Here is an 18,121-nt window from a genome sequence, read left to right on the forward strand (position 1 = left end):
CTGCCGTAAAGCTAGTGGCAAAAGTACGATGTCATGAAACCAGATCAATGCATATACCTCGCTATTTTGGTGCGCTGCGTGAATGGAAACATTCCTTGCCTGCCTGAACAAACGTTTGCATCTCGAGTTAATATCAAACAAATCATATAATATGTGCAGTTTCGTCGAGCGCTTCACCGCACTGCATGCAAGCATTGCCGTAAAGCCTGTAGTATAAATAGGGTTTCATGAAGTCAAATTAATGCGCAAACCTCGCACTTGTGGTGTGCAAGGTAAACAAAGAATTCGTTGCCATGTCTCCGCAGTAGTTTGTCACGTTGATTTGTGTGAGCATATTGGTTCATGTGCCCCATCTACCTCTGTGATGAGAAAATAAGCAAGAATATCAGCTGCTATGTGTCGATGCATATGCTTTTTATTACAAGGTGTAGGAGCAGTACATCTTACTGCATGAGTAAACCACTCATGGAAACAGTACGTTCCTTGAACATTGTAGCTATTTAATAGCCTAGGAAGCGCGCTATATTGGAAGTTGCAATTTTTTTTCTGTTCGCAAAATTCAATAACTCGATGCTTTTTCTAAAAGCAAAAAATTATAAATTTCGCAATGATACGTATGCTGCGTCAGTAAGTTAAGTAGGCAGCACATAATTAGGCTAAACCAGAGGAATATCCGCAGGTATTTATACAAATGTACAAAGTATTTAAAAAAAATATTTTCTCAAATGTTTTCATTGTGGAGTATGGAGTTGCATGTGCGTCCAGCGCTGATTTCCAGCGCTTAATTTTTGTTGAACCTTGATGTAACAAAGACGTAACACTCAGCACTCTATTTTGTTACATCAATTTTTTTTTTACAATAGAACACTGCATTCTACTATACGTGCCGCTCATGCGCCCCAAAATTTTGGCCCCTCTAAGGAAGTCACTGTTCTCTAAGTTTCGCCCGAAACTTAGATATCGCTACTTCCAATTGACACTCGTGAAACCAGCAGCCACGTCGGCTTGCCGCCTTTACACCGGCCGCAAATTACTTTTAAAAAATGTGGCACGCGCGGGCCGTAAAGCCATATGCACGGGCACGGCCAGGCAAGAGACGTCGCGCGCTCTCTGACCCTAGCGCGCACTTGATCACGGGACGTGGACAGCGCGCATAAAGCTGCCATCCTTCTCGGCTCACAATCGCACCCTTTCATTCGCAATTAACCCCAGCATGTGGGATGCAACGGAGCACTATAATTTTTGTCACACTTGGACTTTAAACCAAACATCAGGGTGATGGCGAAAATTCGCTTAGGGTGTCCAAAAATTGCTATCGCAATAATACACTATGGAGAAAGGTATTATGTAAATTATCTGTGGATGGGTCGAAACCCCCTAATTTCCCAAACACGCACCCATCCACTGGCACGCTGCACACATGGATCCCGCGCGGCACGCTGCATCAATAAGGCGTATCGTTCTTCGCTAGCTCTATGATCATTTATGCAGTAGTCACTTGGCGAGAAGCTTAATTTCCAACCTATGCGCAAGTGTCGTAGCTGAATTTCGAAAGTACACGGACCATATATATGTTGGCAAAATAATCGGAACTCACTATTTAGACTCGCCAAAATTAGCTGCTCACTTGAACTCATAAGAATATACTACTCAGCCGAGCTCACTCGGGCTCAAACTCGCCAAAATACTGCTCAGCTGGGCTCACTCAGACTCATGGGATGATCTCAGGGAGTTGACTCATCAGTGAGTTTGCCAGCGTATGATGTGTGCTGAACCACAAACCTGGCTTTCTTGAATAAGAACAGTTGGTCGCTGCAGCATATGGATGCACATAAGTGTAATTCAGAGAGCGCGGCATTGTACATGTAAAGGCTGCCACAGTTACCATGCCATGCTGCAGCTCATTTCAATCATGTCAAATGCAATACCCCTGCCAGCTTTTAGTCAGTCGATCAAATGTGATTGCTATTTATCTCATCACAACACCTCATTTTCCTGCCTAAGGCTTTGGGTGAATTTTCCTTGGCATCCATTTTGTTACTCTAACAGGTTACCAGTTATCTGTTGCCTATACGAAATTTAAAGTTGTGCACATGTCATGTGGACTCCATGCCAAACTCGTAGTACTGCATGCGTTTTTGCAGTTAGGTCTAGAGTTACAGAATCGCATGTGGGAGTTACTTTAGTTAGCAGCTGTAGCTTTGGAACAAACACGTGCATGAGAGTGTGCTTAAGTGTTACGTGTCAAGACTGGGAGCACCAAGGCAACTTGTGCAGTAAAGGCATGGGCAGTACGAGCCCACAGATTTTACTAAGTGTGGCTGAGGTGATGCGTCTAGATTTCGCTATGAAGAGAGCCAAATAAAAGGTTGCCTATCCATCATACCTATTCTGGAGCCTTTTCTTGAGCTTTTCTAAAACATTAAGCTCAGCGTGTACACTTTATCACAGCATAATTATTACATGTGATATAAAACATTGTATTGTGCAGTTTCTCCAACTCTTCGTGAAGGCATCTATCCATACATTAAACAGGAATAGGCTCAATGTTGACATATCTCCACAGTAGGATCTCCAGGACCTCGTACTGTCACAATGCATCACAGACATTATTTAAGTGAACTCCAGAAGTGAAGCTCTTCGTTAACATTGGCTAAAATTGTATTTTTATATAGCAAAGTGATCATGCATAAATCTGTATGTCATGACAGAACACTTTGTTTCTCACGGACTTTAGATTACAATTGTTTTCAAGATCAGGAAAATTGTGCAGTGTGCTAGTTGGTTCAACATACTTAACACTGTTGTGCGGAGTGACGAAGGGACAGGACTTGAGCAAGAAAACAATAGACACCTGAGCACAAACTATCAACTGGTGATTATCACAAGGCAATGATTCTGCTGAAAAGTAGGAACCAAAGGAAAAGACAAGTCGTGGAAGCATAAAACCTCAAAGTGGACCCACAGGGCTCATGTGTCAGCCCGCCGTCTATTTCACTCAGCAATAAAGAGATTACCATAATCACTGACAATAGAGGGTGTAGGGAGACCGGGAAGAGGACTCCTGTGCATGCGTGTAGGCTTTATGTACGCTTCACTTGCAGAAAAATAAACCAGTTCATAGTTTGCGCTCAGGTGTCATGTGTTGTTTTCTCGCTCAAATCCTGACCCTTCATCGCTCTGCGCAACAGTGTTAAGTTTTCAGGTTGTTCACTATGTGATGTAGGAAGGGTAAAATTGATGGGAAATCCCAATATTCTCGGGCATATCGCGAAAAATATGGCCCAAGTCAAGTGTCATTTTAGGCTTCACTGTCCCCTTATATAGGGCAAATAGTAATAGTTTGAATTCTACGGACGCTGGTTGCTTTTTCTGACTTAACCTAGGCAGTGCTCAGCTCTCAGTTGAAAGGAACAGGTAAACAGGAGGACTTGCCACATAAGCAGAAGGTAGCACTCCAGACTTAAGCTTAATATACTGCGTGCTTCCACAGCCCTAGGGGGCTAGTCTGCAAGTGTTGACTAAGTGGACTGTCCATTCCAGTACACGCTGAATGAACAGAGCACGAGAGCCCATGGTGATGATTGCCACTTGCTCTACCAGCTTATAGCTCTACCTAATCAGTGTGTGCTGAAACAGTCCACTTAGTGGATCCTTACAGAATCCTTCCCTAGACTGATGTTTATGTTGGTAGGTTGCAAGTATTGCACTTTCTTTCCTTTGATGTGGGCAGTTCCCACATATGGATGCAATTTAACATATTGTATTCATATTGCCTTTGGTCTATACGTATCTAATTCATGCTTATAACCAGGCCTACAAGCTCTTGTCCTACATATTTATATAGCCTTCTCATTGGAGAATGGAGTCATTTTCCATTATACCCTCAAGCACTTGAAGTAGACACTGCAATAACCCCAAGGGAGGAGGGACAGTAACGCAAAAACCTTACTGGGCTTGTGGTGCTGCTGAAGAATGCACACATACCATTTATGCTAAAATTCCCAGCAGACATTCCAAAGTTTGTACGAGTTCGACTTTAGCTGGCTAAACTGAATGATTCATATTGAAGGCAATTCTTGCAACACTTGGTCAAACTGAATGAAACTGGACAGCACAATTAGCTGTGTTCATCTACCATTTATACGACTGCTGCCCCGAGCATTTTGCCTGTTACTGTGCCTTTCGTTTCTGTACTGTAAAGTTCAAGTACACATGTACTTTATCAATGTACAAGTAGAATGGCTTCAAGGCTTTTCCTGGGCATTCAACAGTCACTATTTATTCCTATAAACCTTCCTGCATGTGAAGGCAAAAGAAACTTATTAATTCATGCTGGAAGTATAAAAAGACAGATATTTGCACAGAAATTGTTTATTTTGAGCTCCGAGGTTCTTGCTGATGTAGATATGGTGCTGGCTCCCTCCTTGCCCGAAGCATGTGCTTGCTGTACACAGCACCAGATGATGGCTTCCTAGGTCAAAAGATCAAAGTGAAATAAGAGGCATTTTGTTTTAGCCCCGGAAAGAAAAAGCAGGATTGAGACATTAACATGTATAAAAAATACTTGGCTAAAGAAAAATTAATACACAAGCAAATTCACTAAAGAGGTTCACTTTCAAGAGCGAAAGTATGGTTACGATGAAAATTACAAGGAAGCTTCACTGCTCATTGAGGTTTCGGTTCAGTAGTTGTTGAGCCACGAGGGTTAGCATGCTACATCTTGCATATTATGTTTTGTAGAACAATATTGCACTTTGAACAATGTAGTGCCTATTTAAATGAACTGACAAGGAACGCTGAAACTCCAGGCTAGTTTGGTCTGCACAAGATATGATACAGACACTGTACTGCATTCATTTAGTGTTTTTGTCACTGATCTCGTGCACAAAGGTCATTCACACCTATCCTACATGAAATGCAGTTACTTCTTTGAAGCTTCATCTAGTCCTTGAATTTGCTGCATGCTTATGTCTAAGGGAGTTCGTTTGGTTCCTGTTAATGTAGTACATCTAAGCAACTGTTATCAAATGCCCATAGTGTTCCCTTGCATGTACAAAACATTTTTGGCCCTTTCAATGCACAATACTCATTACATTTGACACTTGGGACTCGTGCAAGGCGCCATTTAGTATTATATGCTTGTCCACATCTGATAATACTTTCATAGCTGGGTCATTCCCATGCCAAATGCCTTGGTTATTACTGTGACCATCTCACACTTTTCCTTTAGAATCTTCTTGTCCACTTTTAAGGAAGCACCCCACGACACAATGTCTCCATCCTAGTGGTGCTATGGAGTTAACTTATGTGCTAGTTGTAGCAGATGACGTCAACTGAAGGCCACTGAAGATAAAACTCTCTGCGACAATTCCTTTTACACAAAAAATGCAAACAATACAGAATAGTCAAAATGTAGTTATCTGGCAAGACTGGCTGCATCCATCATCTTTGCTTGGCGCAATTCTGAGGAGGCTCCATGTTACAAGACGCTTGGCGATTATTGCCATGTGACTGTTTGGGACTCTATAAAACACAAGAATTGCCTTACTCCGGCCTTTCTCTTTGTGCAGCGGCCAAGGTTATTATTCGTCCAATCGCACCGTGTCCTGTTCGTGTGTCCATAGACTAAATTCTTCACCACATTGTTTTTGCGGTATTTCGTGAGTGACCCATGAACTCATCTTGGGGTGGGACTTCTTATCTTTGGCGTTTGCTTCTATCTCTTGTCGTCAGCGCCTCACACAACTGGATGATGCCACTGGCAATTCTCTTCCTAACCATGAAGAATGCATTCATCTCGTCACCTCTTCCGATTACATTCTTTGGCCACCTAGAGAAAAGATTATAGGTGTCAACTCCTGTAACATTGTGGATGGCGGCGTATTCATTCTACCCTATGACCATACCCTATCTCGAGCAATTCTGATTACCCCTGGCCTTATTCGCTTCTCTGAGGGTTCTGCATTGCTTACTGCAATAAACCAAATCGAACCCCAACTGTTGCCTCGTGGATCAACTGCCACTTGAGCTGTTGACACTCATGTCGTTGCAATTGTCACGAAGACAGCTCAGTGTGTTCTTGCGTCTGTTACCGTGCGCTGAACAAAATCGTGCGCAAAGATGTTCACCCCGTGTCACGGATGGATGATGCACTAGATTCACTCCATGGTGCTGAGTATTTTTCTAGCCTTGACTTTAGACCAGGCTACTGGCAAATACCAATGTCCAAATCCGACAAAGCAAAAACGACATTTGCTACCCCTGATGGGCTCTACGAGTTCAGTGCGATGCCTTTTGGACTCTGCAATGTGCCTGCCACATTCGAACGCATGATCGATAAGTCTTGTGTGGCTTGAAATGGAAAACCTGTCTGTGCTATCTCGACGACATTGTGTTTTCAACCATGTTCTCACAACATTTGCAACATCTTGATGAAGTCCTTGCCTGTCTTGCAAATGCTGGTTTGCAGCTCAACACACGCACACGCGCGTGTGTGTGTGCGCGCGCACACACACACACACACACACACACACAAATGCAGTTTGGCCAGCAAGGCCATCAAAGTTCTGGGGCACATAGTCTGCAAAGAAGGTATTTGTCCGGACCCCGAGAAGCTTACTGCCATCCTCGAATTTTGTGTCCACTGCGTCAAAAAGACATGCACAGTTTTCTTGGACTTGCTTCTTCCGGCACTTCATATGCAACTTCGCTACACTTACGTCCCTGCTCCATCAACTCCTCCCCAGTAATGCACCCTTTGTTTCGTCCGACGAATGTGAACATGCTTTCCTGCTTTTGCAACATGCCCTGACGTCAGACCCAGTACTGCGCCACTTTGATTCAACCGCGCCCACCATCTTTCACACCGACGCTAGCAGTCAGTCTCGGTGCCATTCTACTACAATGCGACAACACATTCCGCGAACGAGTACCGTATTTACTCGCATAATGATCGCACTCGCGTAATGATCGCACCCCTAAATTTTGTCGTCAAAATTTGATTTTTTTTATTTCCCGCGTAATGATCGCACCCCGAACTTGTCGCAGCGATATGTCGTGTGCTAAGTCTAGCGAATAATGATCGCGCTTACCACCTGTCGAATGCTACGCGAACGACTCTTTAAGACAAGCCAAGCGGCCTGCACGCACTAAACATTCTTAAGTAGATGCCTCATTTCATTACTTTCATCACTTTCCGCACTTCTATGACAAAATGAGGTACAACCAAACTTGCCTTTATTATGGATTGGCTTTATAATGGCTGATGTCAACAAAAACAATAAAGGCGCATTTCGATTCTTTTCATCTGCTTTTGCACTCGTGAGCACGCAACAAATCGCGCGCGGCAATGATATTAGCCACGTTTACTCTGATACGTTAAAAGTGTACCCTATTCATACGCCGACGCTTGTAACACAGCTAAGATATTCGCCCACCCTTAGCGGAAACGTGCCGTATTAGAATAGTAGTGAAGACAGATGCCGCAGTTTCCGCAGCATGCCCGTCATGTGTTTATATGTCACTGGCTGCTAAGCGCGCCCACTTGTTTCTGTCCCCTCAAAGTGGACATGGCTACGTTATTGCCGCAAACTTGCCGATATTAACGATATTATTCATCACTGATATGGAAGAAACTGTTTCAATGCTCGTAATGTACTCACGAGAAGAAAAAAACATCGCGTTCGGCGCGTTCGGCTTGCTCCGCCAGCCGCCATTTTTGTTTTGGTGTCCCGCACCCGCAATCTCACATCTCGCAGCAAACGCGGAACGAAAAAAAAAAATTTTTTTTTTCGCGGTAAATTTAACCCGCGTAATGATCGCACCCCTGAATTTGCGTCAATTTTTCTGACAAAAAAGTGCGATCATTATGCAAGTAAATACGGTAATTGCTTAGGCTAGTCGTGCACTAACCAGTGCAGAAAATTACTACACCATAACCAAGCAGGAGTGCTTTGCTGTTGGGCCGTGCAAAAATTTCACCCATGTCTTCATGGCCGCCATTTCACAGTTGTTACCGACCATAACACACTGTGCTGGCTTTCATCGCTAAAGAATTTATCAGGTCACCTGGGTTGCTGTGTGCTTCACCTACAGGAGTACGATTTCAATGTCACCTACAGGGCTGCAAAGAAGCATCAAGACACCAATGCTCTCTCTTGCTACCCTCTGTCGAATCATGACGATTCACCATAACCTCTCCGCGATTGTGTACGTCCTGAGTCCTCTTCATCGGCTTTACCCATTGTAGCCCTCGAATGGCTAAGACACAACAGCCCATCTGTCCTTGTGTCCCACTAACGCATCGACCCATACTGCTGAACTATTCTCCAACGCATGGAAGATTCTTCATCACCTCCAAACGCCTGACTTCGTCGACAACTTAATCAATTCAAGCTGCACAATAGGGTTTTACATCGCAACATTTATCACATCGATGGCAACAAATGGGTCCCGGTCATACCATGTTCTCTGCAATGTGAGGTGCTTGAAGCCTTTCACGATCATGCGACGACTGGTCCTCTAGGCTACCACAAGACTTACAACAGAATATGAAGTTGCTGCTCCTGGCCTGGCCCATCTTCAGCCGTTGCAAAGTATGTTGCACCCTGCGTTCATTGTCAAAGCAAACGCAACAGCTCCTTCTGGCTCTTTACAACCTCTGCCTTGTCCCGCTTCGCCTTTTGAAGTAGTTGGAATAGACTTGTACGGTCCTCTTGCCATGACCTCACATGGAAATCGAAAACATGGATTGCAACGTCCATAGACCATCCAACACACTATGCGGAGACAGCATCTCTACCATCCTGGACTGCTGCGGAAGTCGCCGATTTCTTTCTACACAACATTATCTTACAACGCAGCGCTCCGCGCGTTCTCCTCAGTGACCGCAGCAGTCTTCCTCTCTTCTATCCTTACCGAAGTTCTGTGCGCCTCTAACACAATTCGCAAGACGACTTCCAGTTACCATCCGCAGACCAACAGCTTGATGATTGCGATGTACAGTCACGTGCAATATGAATTGCAACACCGGTGCCCGTGGTTGAAGGGGTTCCAAGGCTGTACGGCTGTGCAGACACATGGTAAGTTCCAGACCGAAACACAGCTTCAATTAGTGGTGTCTATTAAACTGCTATTTCGAATGTCAGAGCTGCTGCGCAGCCGTGGAGCCCCTTCAACAACGAACAAGAGTGTTGCAAGTCATATTGCATGCGACTGTACATCTACCCTGGCCACACGAACGGGGATGCAATCCTGTCGTTCATGACATTCGCCTATAACATGGCTACGCAACGTACCACTGGATTTTAACATTTTTTCTTCATCTATGGCTGTTCACCAAGTTTCATTCTTGATGTATCATTCCTTTCGACTCCTGTACCCCCATCAGTTCCTTTCTTGGAACAGTTTGTGTCTCGCCTCGCAGAGTGCAGACGCCTCGCCCCGCTTAACACCGACGTCTCCCAGGACGCTCGCAAGTTTCGTTACGACTCGACCCACTGTGCTGTAACTTTTTCTCCTGGTGACAAAGTTCTTTGGACTCCTGTGTGCGTTCCTGGCTTATGCAAAAAATTTTGCAACACTTCTTGCTTATGCAACACTTCTTGAATGCCCACACCACCGTATCGTCGGGCAGCGAGCACAACCTGCGACACCCATGTGGCCACAGTGCCGAGAGGCGGCCTGCGCAGCTGGCCGGTTGGGGTCATCAGGTTGTCGCCGGCCATCCACTGATTATATTGTTCACGGACACGGTCTTTAACAGGCTTGTTGAGCACGACGTCCAGTGGCTGAAGTGTTGACGTCATGACTCCCGGAATGACGGCGAGTTCCGTCCTCCCGTCGCGGAGTGCCAGCTTCAATCCTGCAGTCAAGTGCCCGCGAAAGGCATCCAAGACGAGCATGCTCGGACACCGCAAGAGTGCCCCTGGTTGCCGATTCCAGACGGTCTTAATCCAATTGAGCATGAGGGCCTCGTCCATATAGCCCTTTTCATTCACGCGAACGACATCCGGTGGGAAAGCCTCTTTCGGCAGCGTCTTCCTCTTGAATATTATGTATGGGGGCAGCTTTCTGCCATCTGCAGTACACGCGAGCATCACCGTGAATGCTCGTTCCCCGTAGAAAGAAGCTCGACTTCTTTTGTGCCGCGTTCGCACACTGGTGAGCGACGGCATGTCGAACCACACCGGCATTTCATCAGCGTTGCCGATCTGTACCAACATGTAGCCATGCTGCTGCCGGAGACGGATAACATAGCGCTGGAATTCGACCAACTTGTCCTCGTATGCCTCTGGCTGCTTCTGCCAGATTGATTTGCGCTGTCGAAGTGCGAATCCCTTGCGTTGCATGAAGCGACGAACCCAATAAATGGAGCCCTTGAATTGTTCCTTGGGCAGTCCGGATTCTCGGGCGATCTCAATAGCTTTGATGCAGATGAGTTCTGCTGTGACTGGCAAAGATCTGGCACGATGCTCGCGGACAAAATCCGCCACCCTGTCTTTGAGCTCCGGGTGCACTGCGCCATAGAATAAAGAACTTCGTCAGAATAAAGAACCGCGCAGCGCCCACGAGTTGGGCCGCGTCGGTCACCAAGGGGGTGATAACAATGTGGATGCCGAAAGGTCTGCGCTCCTACATGCTGCCAGACGACTATTCATGCTGTGCCAAGGGCCGGTATGTAAGTCAAGGGGTGAACTTTTAGTAATATTTTTGGGAAAAAACCTCAACCTATATTCCGCACTATACGGTACTCGCACTGCTGGAGACATATGCCGTGGCCGAGAACCTACGGCTTCCCGACTACTCGGGTGCCACCACCTGTGCCACACGCAGTTGCACTGCGGCACCCTGCCTAGATGGAGTCCATAAGCCAGGAAAGCCATGCACGGCAATCTATGTCCGCAGCACCCTGGCGCGTGCTGTTCTACCTGTTGCTGACATTGCCGGTGGCCCCTTGGAGTCATGCGCCGTTGTGGTACGCCTTGGCAGCCAGGACACGGCTGTGGCGAGCATCTGCATCCGTCCAGGAAAGCCGTGGGATCCCTCCAGCCTCATCCAGCTGGCTGTTCGCCTTGGTGGGCATACAGTTATGTGCAGTGACTTCAACGCACACCACACGGATTGGGGAAGCCGCAGCTGCACCCGCTGAGGCAAAGGCCTCACAGATGCCATCAGCTGAGCTGGCCTGCTGACCTTGGAACACCAGGGAGCCCACCTACGTCTACCGCAGAGCTCGCACGGCCATTGACCTCTCCCTCAACACTGAGCAGTGCTCCTACTCCTGGGCCACAACTTCGGACAAATGGGGATCTGACCACTTCCCTATTGCGATCAGCCCCAGGTCTGGGAGAAGGCCTAGGTCAAGAACTTACGTCACAGACTGGTCCCTGTTCCGGAAGCACTGCAGCAAGTTGGACGATGGCCGTGACTTCCTGAGCGCCATCGTGGATTGTGCTCAGGCTGCCACCATTCAGTGCTCTACCCAACCAGATACCCCCGCTCCAGACCTCCACCTGCTCAACATTCGTGCCTCCAGGCGCCGTATGGAGCGTGGAGCAATCCGGACGGGCAAGGCAGAGCATTGGACCGAGTACAGACGTGCAGCTGCCCGCTGCAGACGCCAAGCCCGGCGCAGGAGGAGCCTCTGCTCTGCCATCGAGGGCAGGTCCAGGGGACCCCTGGCTTGGAGACTGCTCAAATCCCTCACCAGCAGGAGAGGAAGCCTACAACCTGTCCTCGCCGTGGCCATCACGCTGAGCATCAGCGAAGAGGCCCTTGCGGAGCTCCTCGCCAACCAGTTTGTGCTGGCTGTACCACGCACTGCAGCCATCCTGAAGGTAGGGCAGCCTTCCGTCAGCCTGCCTAGCTGCCTGCACAACCACCACAGAGGGTCTTCGCTTCTGTAAATGGCCTGTCATCCAGTCTTGGGAGCCTGGCCTCACAGTTCATTGGCCCAGAAAGCAGTCCGAGCACTTTTTCGCTGCCTGAGGGCAACAGACTTGAGTGCCCGACTATAGACATCCTACACTTAAGTTCTCTCTCTTCCTCTTTCACTCCCCATTCCCCTCCCCACGTGTAGGGTAGCAAACTGGACTCAGCCTGGTTAACCTCCCTGCCTTTCCATCTTCCCTTCTCTCTCACCACCCAGGGTGGCCATCGAGCCAGGTTATGGCTATCTACCAGGACCCGCTGACACTGCACGAGCTCCAAGCATCGCAGTGCACCAGGAGCCCAGTGCACCAGGAACCCAAATGCTTCGCAACCTGGCCGCCAGCGAGCAGCTGCACCTGCTTGACTGCTTAAACATCTGGCAGTCAGGGCAGGTGCCGGAGTCATGGCGCACAGCCTACGTGGCCCCCATCCTGAAGGCCGGCTGAAAAACGTGAGCTCCTATCGGCCAGTCTCACTCACCTCTGCTGCTTGCAAGCTGATGGAGGCCATTGCTTTCTGGCCGATGAGCAGATAGGCTTCCGGCGGAGCTGATGCAGTGCGGACTCCATCGTGGACGTGGTCTCCACGCTGGAAGAGGCCAAGGCCTGCGGTGACGCCGTGCTCCTGGTGCTTATCGGCATGAAGGGGGCCTTTGACGGCCTGCCCTATCCAGTCGTTCAGCAGGCCCTGGACCTATTTGGTAGAGGGCGTCCCACAAGGATCAGTGGTGAGCCCTTTCATGTTCAACCTGGCCCGACTGCCTGCTGTCCTGCAGACTGACCCCCACAACCACGTGAATACCTCCATCAACGCGGACCACATCGCCCTATGTGTGCGAAATCCACCACACAGCCACAGCAGTGCGCGCTCGGCTCTGCAAAGAGCCCTCGACACCGCCGCTGCTTACCTGAGCTGCATTGGCCTTGCCATCTCGGCAAGGAAGACGGAGGCCATGCTGCTCCACCCAAGAGCAACCGCCCGCTGCACAGCTGCAACTGGAAGGCAACCTTGAAGCCCGGCAGTGACGTACCCGGGGCTACACGTTGATCACCGGCTGACCTGGCTGCCTGCTGTCAAGACCCTGCATGTCCAGGTCCTCCGGGTCCACAAGGCAGTCTCCCAGCTTGTTGCCCGAGGACAGAGCTGCACCACTAGGTGGGCTCTGCGGCTGTACCATGCAGTAGCCACCTCACGCCTGCGGTACGTCCTCCCACTCGTGGCACTACCACGTGCCCGTCTCAAGAAGCTGGAGCTGCAGCATAGGGCCAAGATTAGGTTCTGCCTGGGCGCTCCCTGCAGCTCTGAAATCGCTGCAACCTTGGCCGAGGCAGGAGCATGGTCCCCATCACTCCTGTCACAGCCCACATTCTACAATCAGCCACAGGTGTGCACATCGCTGAATGACACTGCGTTCAGGAATATCGGTCACATACCGACCGCACACACAACCCCCATCACATCTGCACTGAGCATTACGCTGCGGAGAAAGCTTATCAGTGAATGGCTACTGACAGCGCAGCGAAATTTTGGTTCTAAAGCAATTTTTCCCGACCGTGCAATGAGGCCGCAATGCGAGACCGCAACGAGGCCGCAATTTGGTGACTTTATTCACTACCGCCCTTAACCGGCAGATCTGAACCATGCATCAGGAATGTGCATTTCCATTGGGGAACAATAGAAACTCTTATTTAGGCTAAACAAGCGCGCGTACGTACGTACTTACATGCCGCACTCGGGACATCTGCCATTCAAATATTCTGCCATGTAGCAGCACCGTAACCAAGTAATGTTACTGTTACGTGCTTCTGACAAAGACTCTAAATAACTCTGAAGGAGCGCAGTTCCGTGTAATATACGTTCTCTGCATTAGGACACTGTAGCACTGGCTGGCCGGTGTGGCGGTCCCTGCAATGCATCACAAAAGCTCGTGAGGAACCTGGCTATAAAGTATCATCACAGAACACCTATATATGGCATCATGCAGTCGAAAGATTAGCTACGCGTAGTAGATGCACATCAAACGCAAAGACGAAGTATACTTACGAGAAGCAAAAGCCCGAAAAATAAGCGATCCACCGCTTCGTGCACTCCGAGCCTGCCATATGCCATATTATGCCGCCAAAAAGGCCGAATGTGACATCACAGACGTCAAAAAACAAAGACCGGATGTGGCGTCCCGGACGTGACGTTTGGGTGAACCTAACGCTTGCGCTGCGTTCACCGGGTGAACGCAGACACTTTCTTCAGCTTGCTTCGCGATCACGGACGTATCCAGATCCGGTAACTAGCCCCATCCACATCCAGCCGCTCTTAATGGCATACTTTTATTTTGTTGGGGGCGTGCTGCGCTGCTGCTGCGGTGAAGAGTCACGTAAATGATGCGGATGTGCCCAGTTATTTCCCACAACAACGTGTAGTAAAGCACACTCTTGATCAGCTGCGCGCGAAATGGGTGCGTATTCCTGAAAGGAGTGGTAGAAAAATATTTACTTTGGCTATCAGCTGTTGCGAGGTGGCAGTAAGCAGTTGACAGCCCTGGGAAGGGCGTGACGGCGCGCGCGAGCTCTGTTATACCATTTGAGGCAGAGAATTCGTATGGAGAAGTTTGAAGCTCCTGTTAAGTAGCTTGTGGACACATAAAATGTGGAAATTTGTCTTCCCCCCCTTTTCTTTGGGTGTTCGTTTACTATCGCCAACTAATCGCTTCAACCATTTTCTCTTCAATCACATGTCTTGTGAATCGCATTTAAGATGCGCTTGTGCACTCTCTTAAGCAGCGTTTCTGCCCAAACACGTTCAAAATTGTTTTCAGAAAGCATTACAGAAATACTCGACGGACTGAAGCTCTGCGTTGGCGACGAGCAAAAAGTGGACGATGCCGATTTATTTCTTCGCCTGAAGAGTCTCCTGGCACTCCTCGCAGCTGATGGTAAGAGTTACTTCAAAGGAGGGCAGTGCAACTTTTTTCGCCGCAGTGCAGTGTTAAACCGTGTGGTGACGCACTTTTGTGCATCTACTATATTGATGCATCTTTGTTGTGCAGAACAACATTCCAAGTCCGAAGCGAACCGGCAGCAGGTGTGTGAGCGTCTCGTGAAGAGTGCGTTTGTCAGTTCCACAAAAGATATTCTCAAGGGTTCCTCAGCCGTCACTGAAGAAACCTTGGCTCTCCTTGTTCAAGTGATAGCCGAAGCGGCCAAATATGGTTGGTTTGGCTTTCACATATGCTTTATGTAAAAAATAGTTGCAAACACATGTGCTGTAATAGACAAATTAATAGCGCTCTGTTTCATCGCATTTCGCTTTCCCGGATTTCCATTTGCATTAATGGATATGTCTGAGTTGTTTCTATGAAGTTTGAAGTTTGTGTATTGCTCCCCATAGCCAAAGGCTTGTTGTTGGGCAATATACAAAATTGTAATTGGCAGTAATCGAAGTCATTAACATCGCATATACTAGAATCGGAACAAAAGTACACTTGAAGGAAGAATACAAGCACCTGTCTATACACTTTCTTATAGTTTTATTTTTCATTAGTGAAATACCCAGATGTCGCACCTGCCTGATTTCACAGACAAGTAAGAAACTTGGTGTGAGAAGCAGTTAAAATCATTGTGATATTGAATGGTGAATGTGGATTCTCACGTTGAGTGCTGCAAACAGTCTGCATCATAGTTTGGTGTCAGCAGAACTTCTGCCCCTTGCTTTCTTGTAGCTGCCACAAAGGTACAGGGAAATAATATAGTAGTGCTAGCTCCTACCGAGTGCGTGGACTTGTTACTGTGTAGATGAGCTGCGAAAACTACAGGCAACTTTTCTGTGCTGCAAAATTTTATGCACATTGGTGGCTCAGCCAGTTCTCGTTGCAGTTGTTAGGTGCAACAAAGCATTTCATGTATACAGCTTCTGTGAAGTCCTGTGCTGCATGCCAGAAGCAGCTCAAGACAGCACTGTTCGAACAGAAATAATGGAATCTAAGGGGCACAAAAGCATCAATTAAGGTGCTAAAAAGAGATTGAGCCCCGGTATGCAGACTTATCCAGCCTGAATATGCACTAGCCGAGCCTGCATTGCACCTAACATTTGGAACAAGGATATATGGGCTGTGCCTTCACTGCATAAAATTTTGCAAAGCAGGAAAACTGCCTTGTAGGTTTTTCAACTCATTGATATTCTTGTCTCTCATTGATCATGGTATAAAATTATTGCTTTACCAAAATCTCTATATATTAAGCATCCAGTGGTGTTGCAAGAACTAGTAACACCACTAGTGAAAATTAAGTTGGTGGCATTTTTGTGGGAAGCTTCCCTCAGAATCTGACAAGTGTATTCTGAGGCAACCAGAATCTGATTTTCAGCATAAAGCCCTGTGGTGTTAAGTGGCATGCTGCATCACTTGCCGTGTTATTAGGCAAGTAATGCGGCACTGGCCCCATTACTTGCTTCGCAACTTTGATAGAATAATTGCAAGAATTTTATAATGCAGAGTGAGGAAACACATGTTCAGCTTTCACTTGTGCAATTTTAGAAAAAGATAGAAAAGTGGCCTTTTATATAAAGTGGTTTTTAGAACTTATTTTTGCTGAACCATTTATGTTGAGTGGAACATTAATAAGATGTCTGTCAGAGGTGTGAAAATTGAGCTGGAAATAGTAAAGACATGTAAATAAGCTTCCTCCATTTATTATTCGGACTGTAATATCTCCTGAAAAATAATTTCCTAAATTAACACTGTTGTATGCCCCATGGTATCTTTCTGCTTTCTTGAAAATTGCATACGTAAAATAGCATAATAAAGCTTCTAGCCGATTCAACTTTATTTTTTTTTAAGCCTAGCAGGAATGATAATCTGCTCGGCGAGGTTGTAGTTGTTTTTGCAGTAAATACCCAAATATGAGAAACTGCAAAATTTGCTGAAAAATAAACTTTTGATATTGATCATCGTGCTGAGTGGTAAAATTGTCGGGAAAAAGAGAGGCCAGGTGGACAGGATAGACACTGGCCTTCACCTGGCCTTTCTTTTTCCCAACAATATTACTGCTCAGCATAATGATCAGTATGCAACACCGACTCGCCCAACAGGCTACAGTCCTAAGCTTTTGGGTCGCCGCAGGTGCAGTTTTTTTAAGCAAAACCTGTTTTTCACGAGCTAGGTTACATATTGCATTCTGATTTCAAAATATGCACCTTTAAATTTTCTCAAAATTGAAATCGTAACCTAGACCACCCATTCGATCTTATCTGGAGATGCCTATTTGCAATGTCAACCTTTAAGCATATAATGTTGGCATTTTCTTTTTCTTTTTTTTTTTTAGTCCTGAACCATTTTGCTGGCATTAGCAACTTGAACACATCATGTTCATGTTTCCTAACAGAGCCTCTGAGGAAACAGTTCACAGAAGCAGCTGTTGTGGATCCTCTCCTGGGACTTATATCTCATAAGAACTATGCAGTGGTGCTCCAGGCTTGCCGTGCTCTTGGAAACATCTGTTATGATAACGGTAAGCGAAACATCAGTTCGTACCTGTGCCACATGGGCGAGGTTAATGCCATTAAACGTTTGAGACCTTAAGTTTCTTAATATCATTATATTTCGATCACTGCTACATGCACATACTTAATGACATTAAACGTTGGGATGGCAATAGCTGCAGTGAAACGGTTAAGTTTGCTTGCCAATTGTAATACAATAAAAAAACAGTTATCTAGGGAGCAAATGTTTAAGAAATGGCGTGAGAAACATTAATCGGCATATTGTATGTAGTTTACTTCAGGAATGTCATTGTTGCACCCAGCCGTAAACTGAAGCCAAAGCTAGCTCAATGGCCAATCCATAGCGTAGCCAAAGCATTGAAATCGGAAAAATGGCGCTCACAGCTTCAAAGCTCTCAAGCAGCGATCCTGAAGAATTTGACCGTGTGCTCCAGTTTGTTCTGGCATACATGCTTCTTCAAGCCAAACTTTGTCAAGAAATTCGAAGGCTTCAGTATGAGGCCAACAAGGCAAGGAGCCGCTTCCGTGCAATGGAACAGCTTCTCTTGGCTAACGCTCTCACGATTAGGGCTCTAGCCATGCTTAGTGGCAAGATCACCTGCTGATCTCTATGAAAATAAAGAGCTCCTTTTAAAAAAGTGAAGAATATATTAGTTATTTGTATCTACAAGTTAGCTTAATATTGTCAGAATGT

General features: G+C 46.9%; 1 protein-coding gene and 1 long non-coding RNA gene across 7 annotated transcripts in view; one reads left to right on the forward strand and one right to left on the reverse strand.

The window, feature by feature from the left end:
- Positions 1-4,358: 4,358 nt before the first annotated feature.
- LOC139052629 (uncharacterized) lies at positions 4,359-14,148 on the reverse strand. 2 transcript variants are annotated; one of them, XR_011509999.1, is made up of 3 exons: positions 13,658-14,148; positions 12,415-13,186; positions 4,359-4,474 (listed from the first exon to the last, which is right to left on the reverse strand). It is a non-coding gene; the product is annotated as an uncharacterized lncRNA (long non-coding RNA). The 2 variants fall into 2 exon arrangements; XR_011509995.1 differs by having other exon boundaries at positions 12,415-12,710; positions 12,842-14,096.
- Positions 14,149-14,224: 76 nt separating this feature from the next.
- The window catches only part of vimar (visceral mesodermal armadillo-repeats), a 102,230-nt gene continuing 98,333 nt past the window's right edge, over positions 14,225-18,121 (forward strand). For 2 of the 5 annotated variants that reach the window (XM_070529695.1, XM_070529690.1), the window contains exons 1-4: positions 14,226-14,386; positions 14,747-14,863; positions 14,978-15,139; positions 17,310-17,435. In XM_070529695.1, the coding sequence (XP_070385796.1) occupies positions 14,383-14,386; positions 14,747-14,863; positions 14,978-15,139; positions 17,310-17,435 (409 nt within the window). In that variant the 5' untranslated portion in view covers positions 14,226-14,382. Of the gene's footprint in view, positions 14,387-14,746; positions 14,864-14,977; positions 15,140-17,309; positions 17,436-18,121 lie in introns of all 5 variants that reach the window. The other 3 variants (XM_070529700.1, XM_070529688.1, XM_070529683.1) reach the window with 2 other exon arrangements.

Source organism: Dermacentor albipictus, chromosome 1, assembly GCF_038994185.2.
Source record: "Dermacentor albipictus isolate Rhodes 1998 colony chromosome 1, USDA_Dalb.pri_finalv2, whole genome shotgun sequence".
NCBI classification, from domain to species: domain Eukaryota; kingdom Metazoa; phylum Arthropoda; class Arachnida; order Ixodida; family Ixodidae; genus Dermacentor; species Dermacentor albipictus.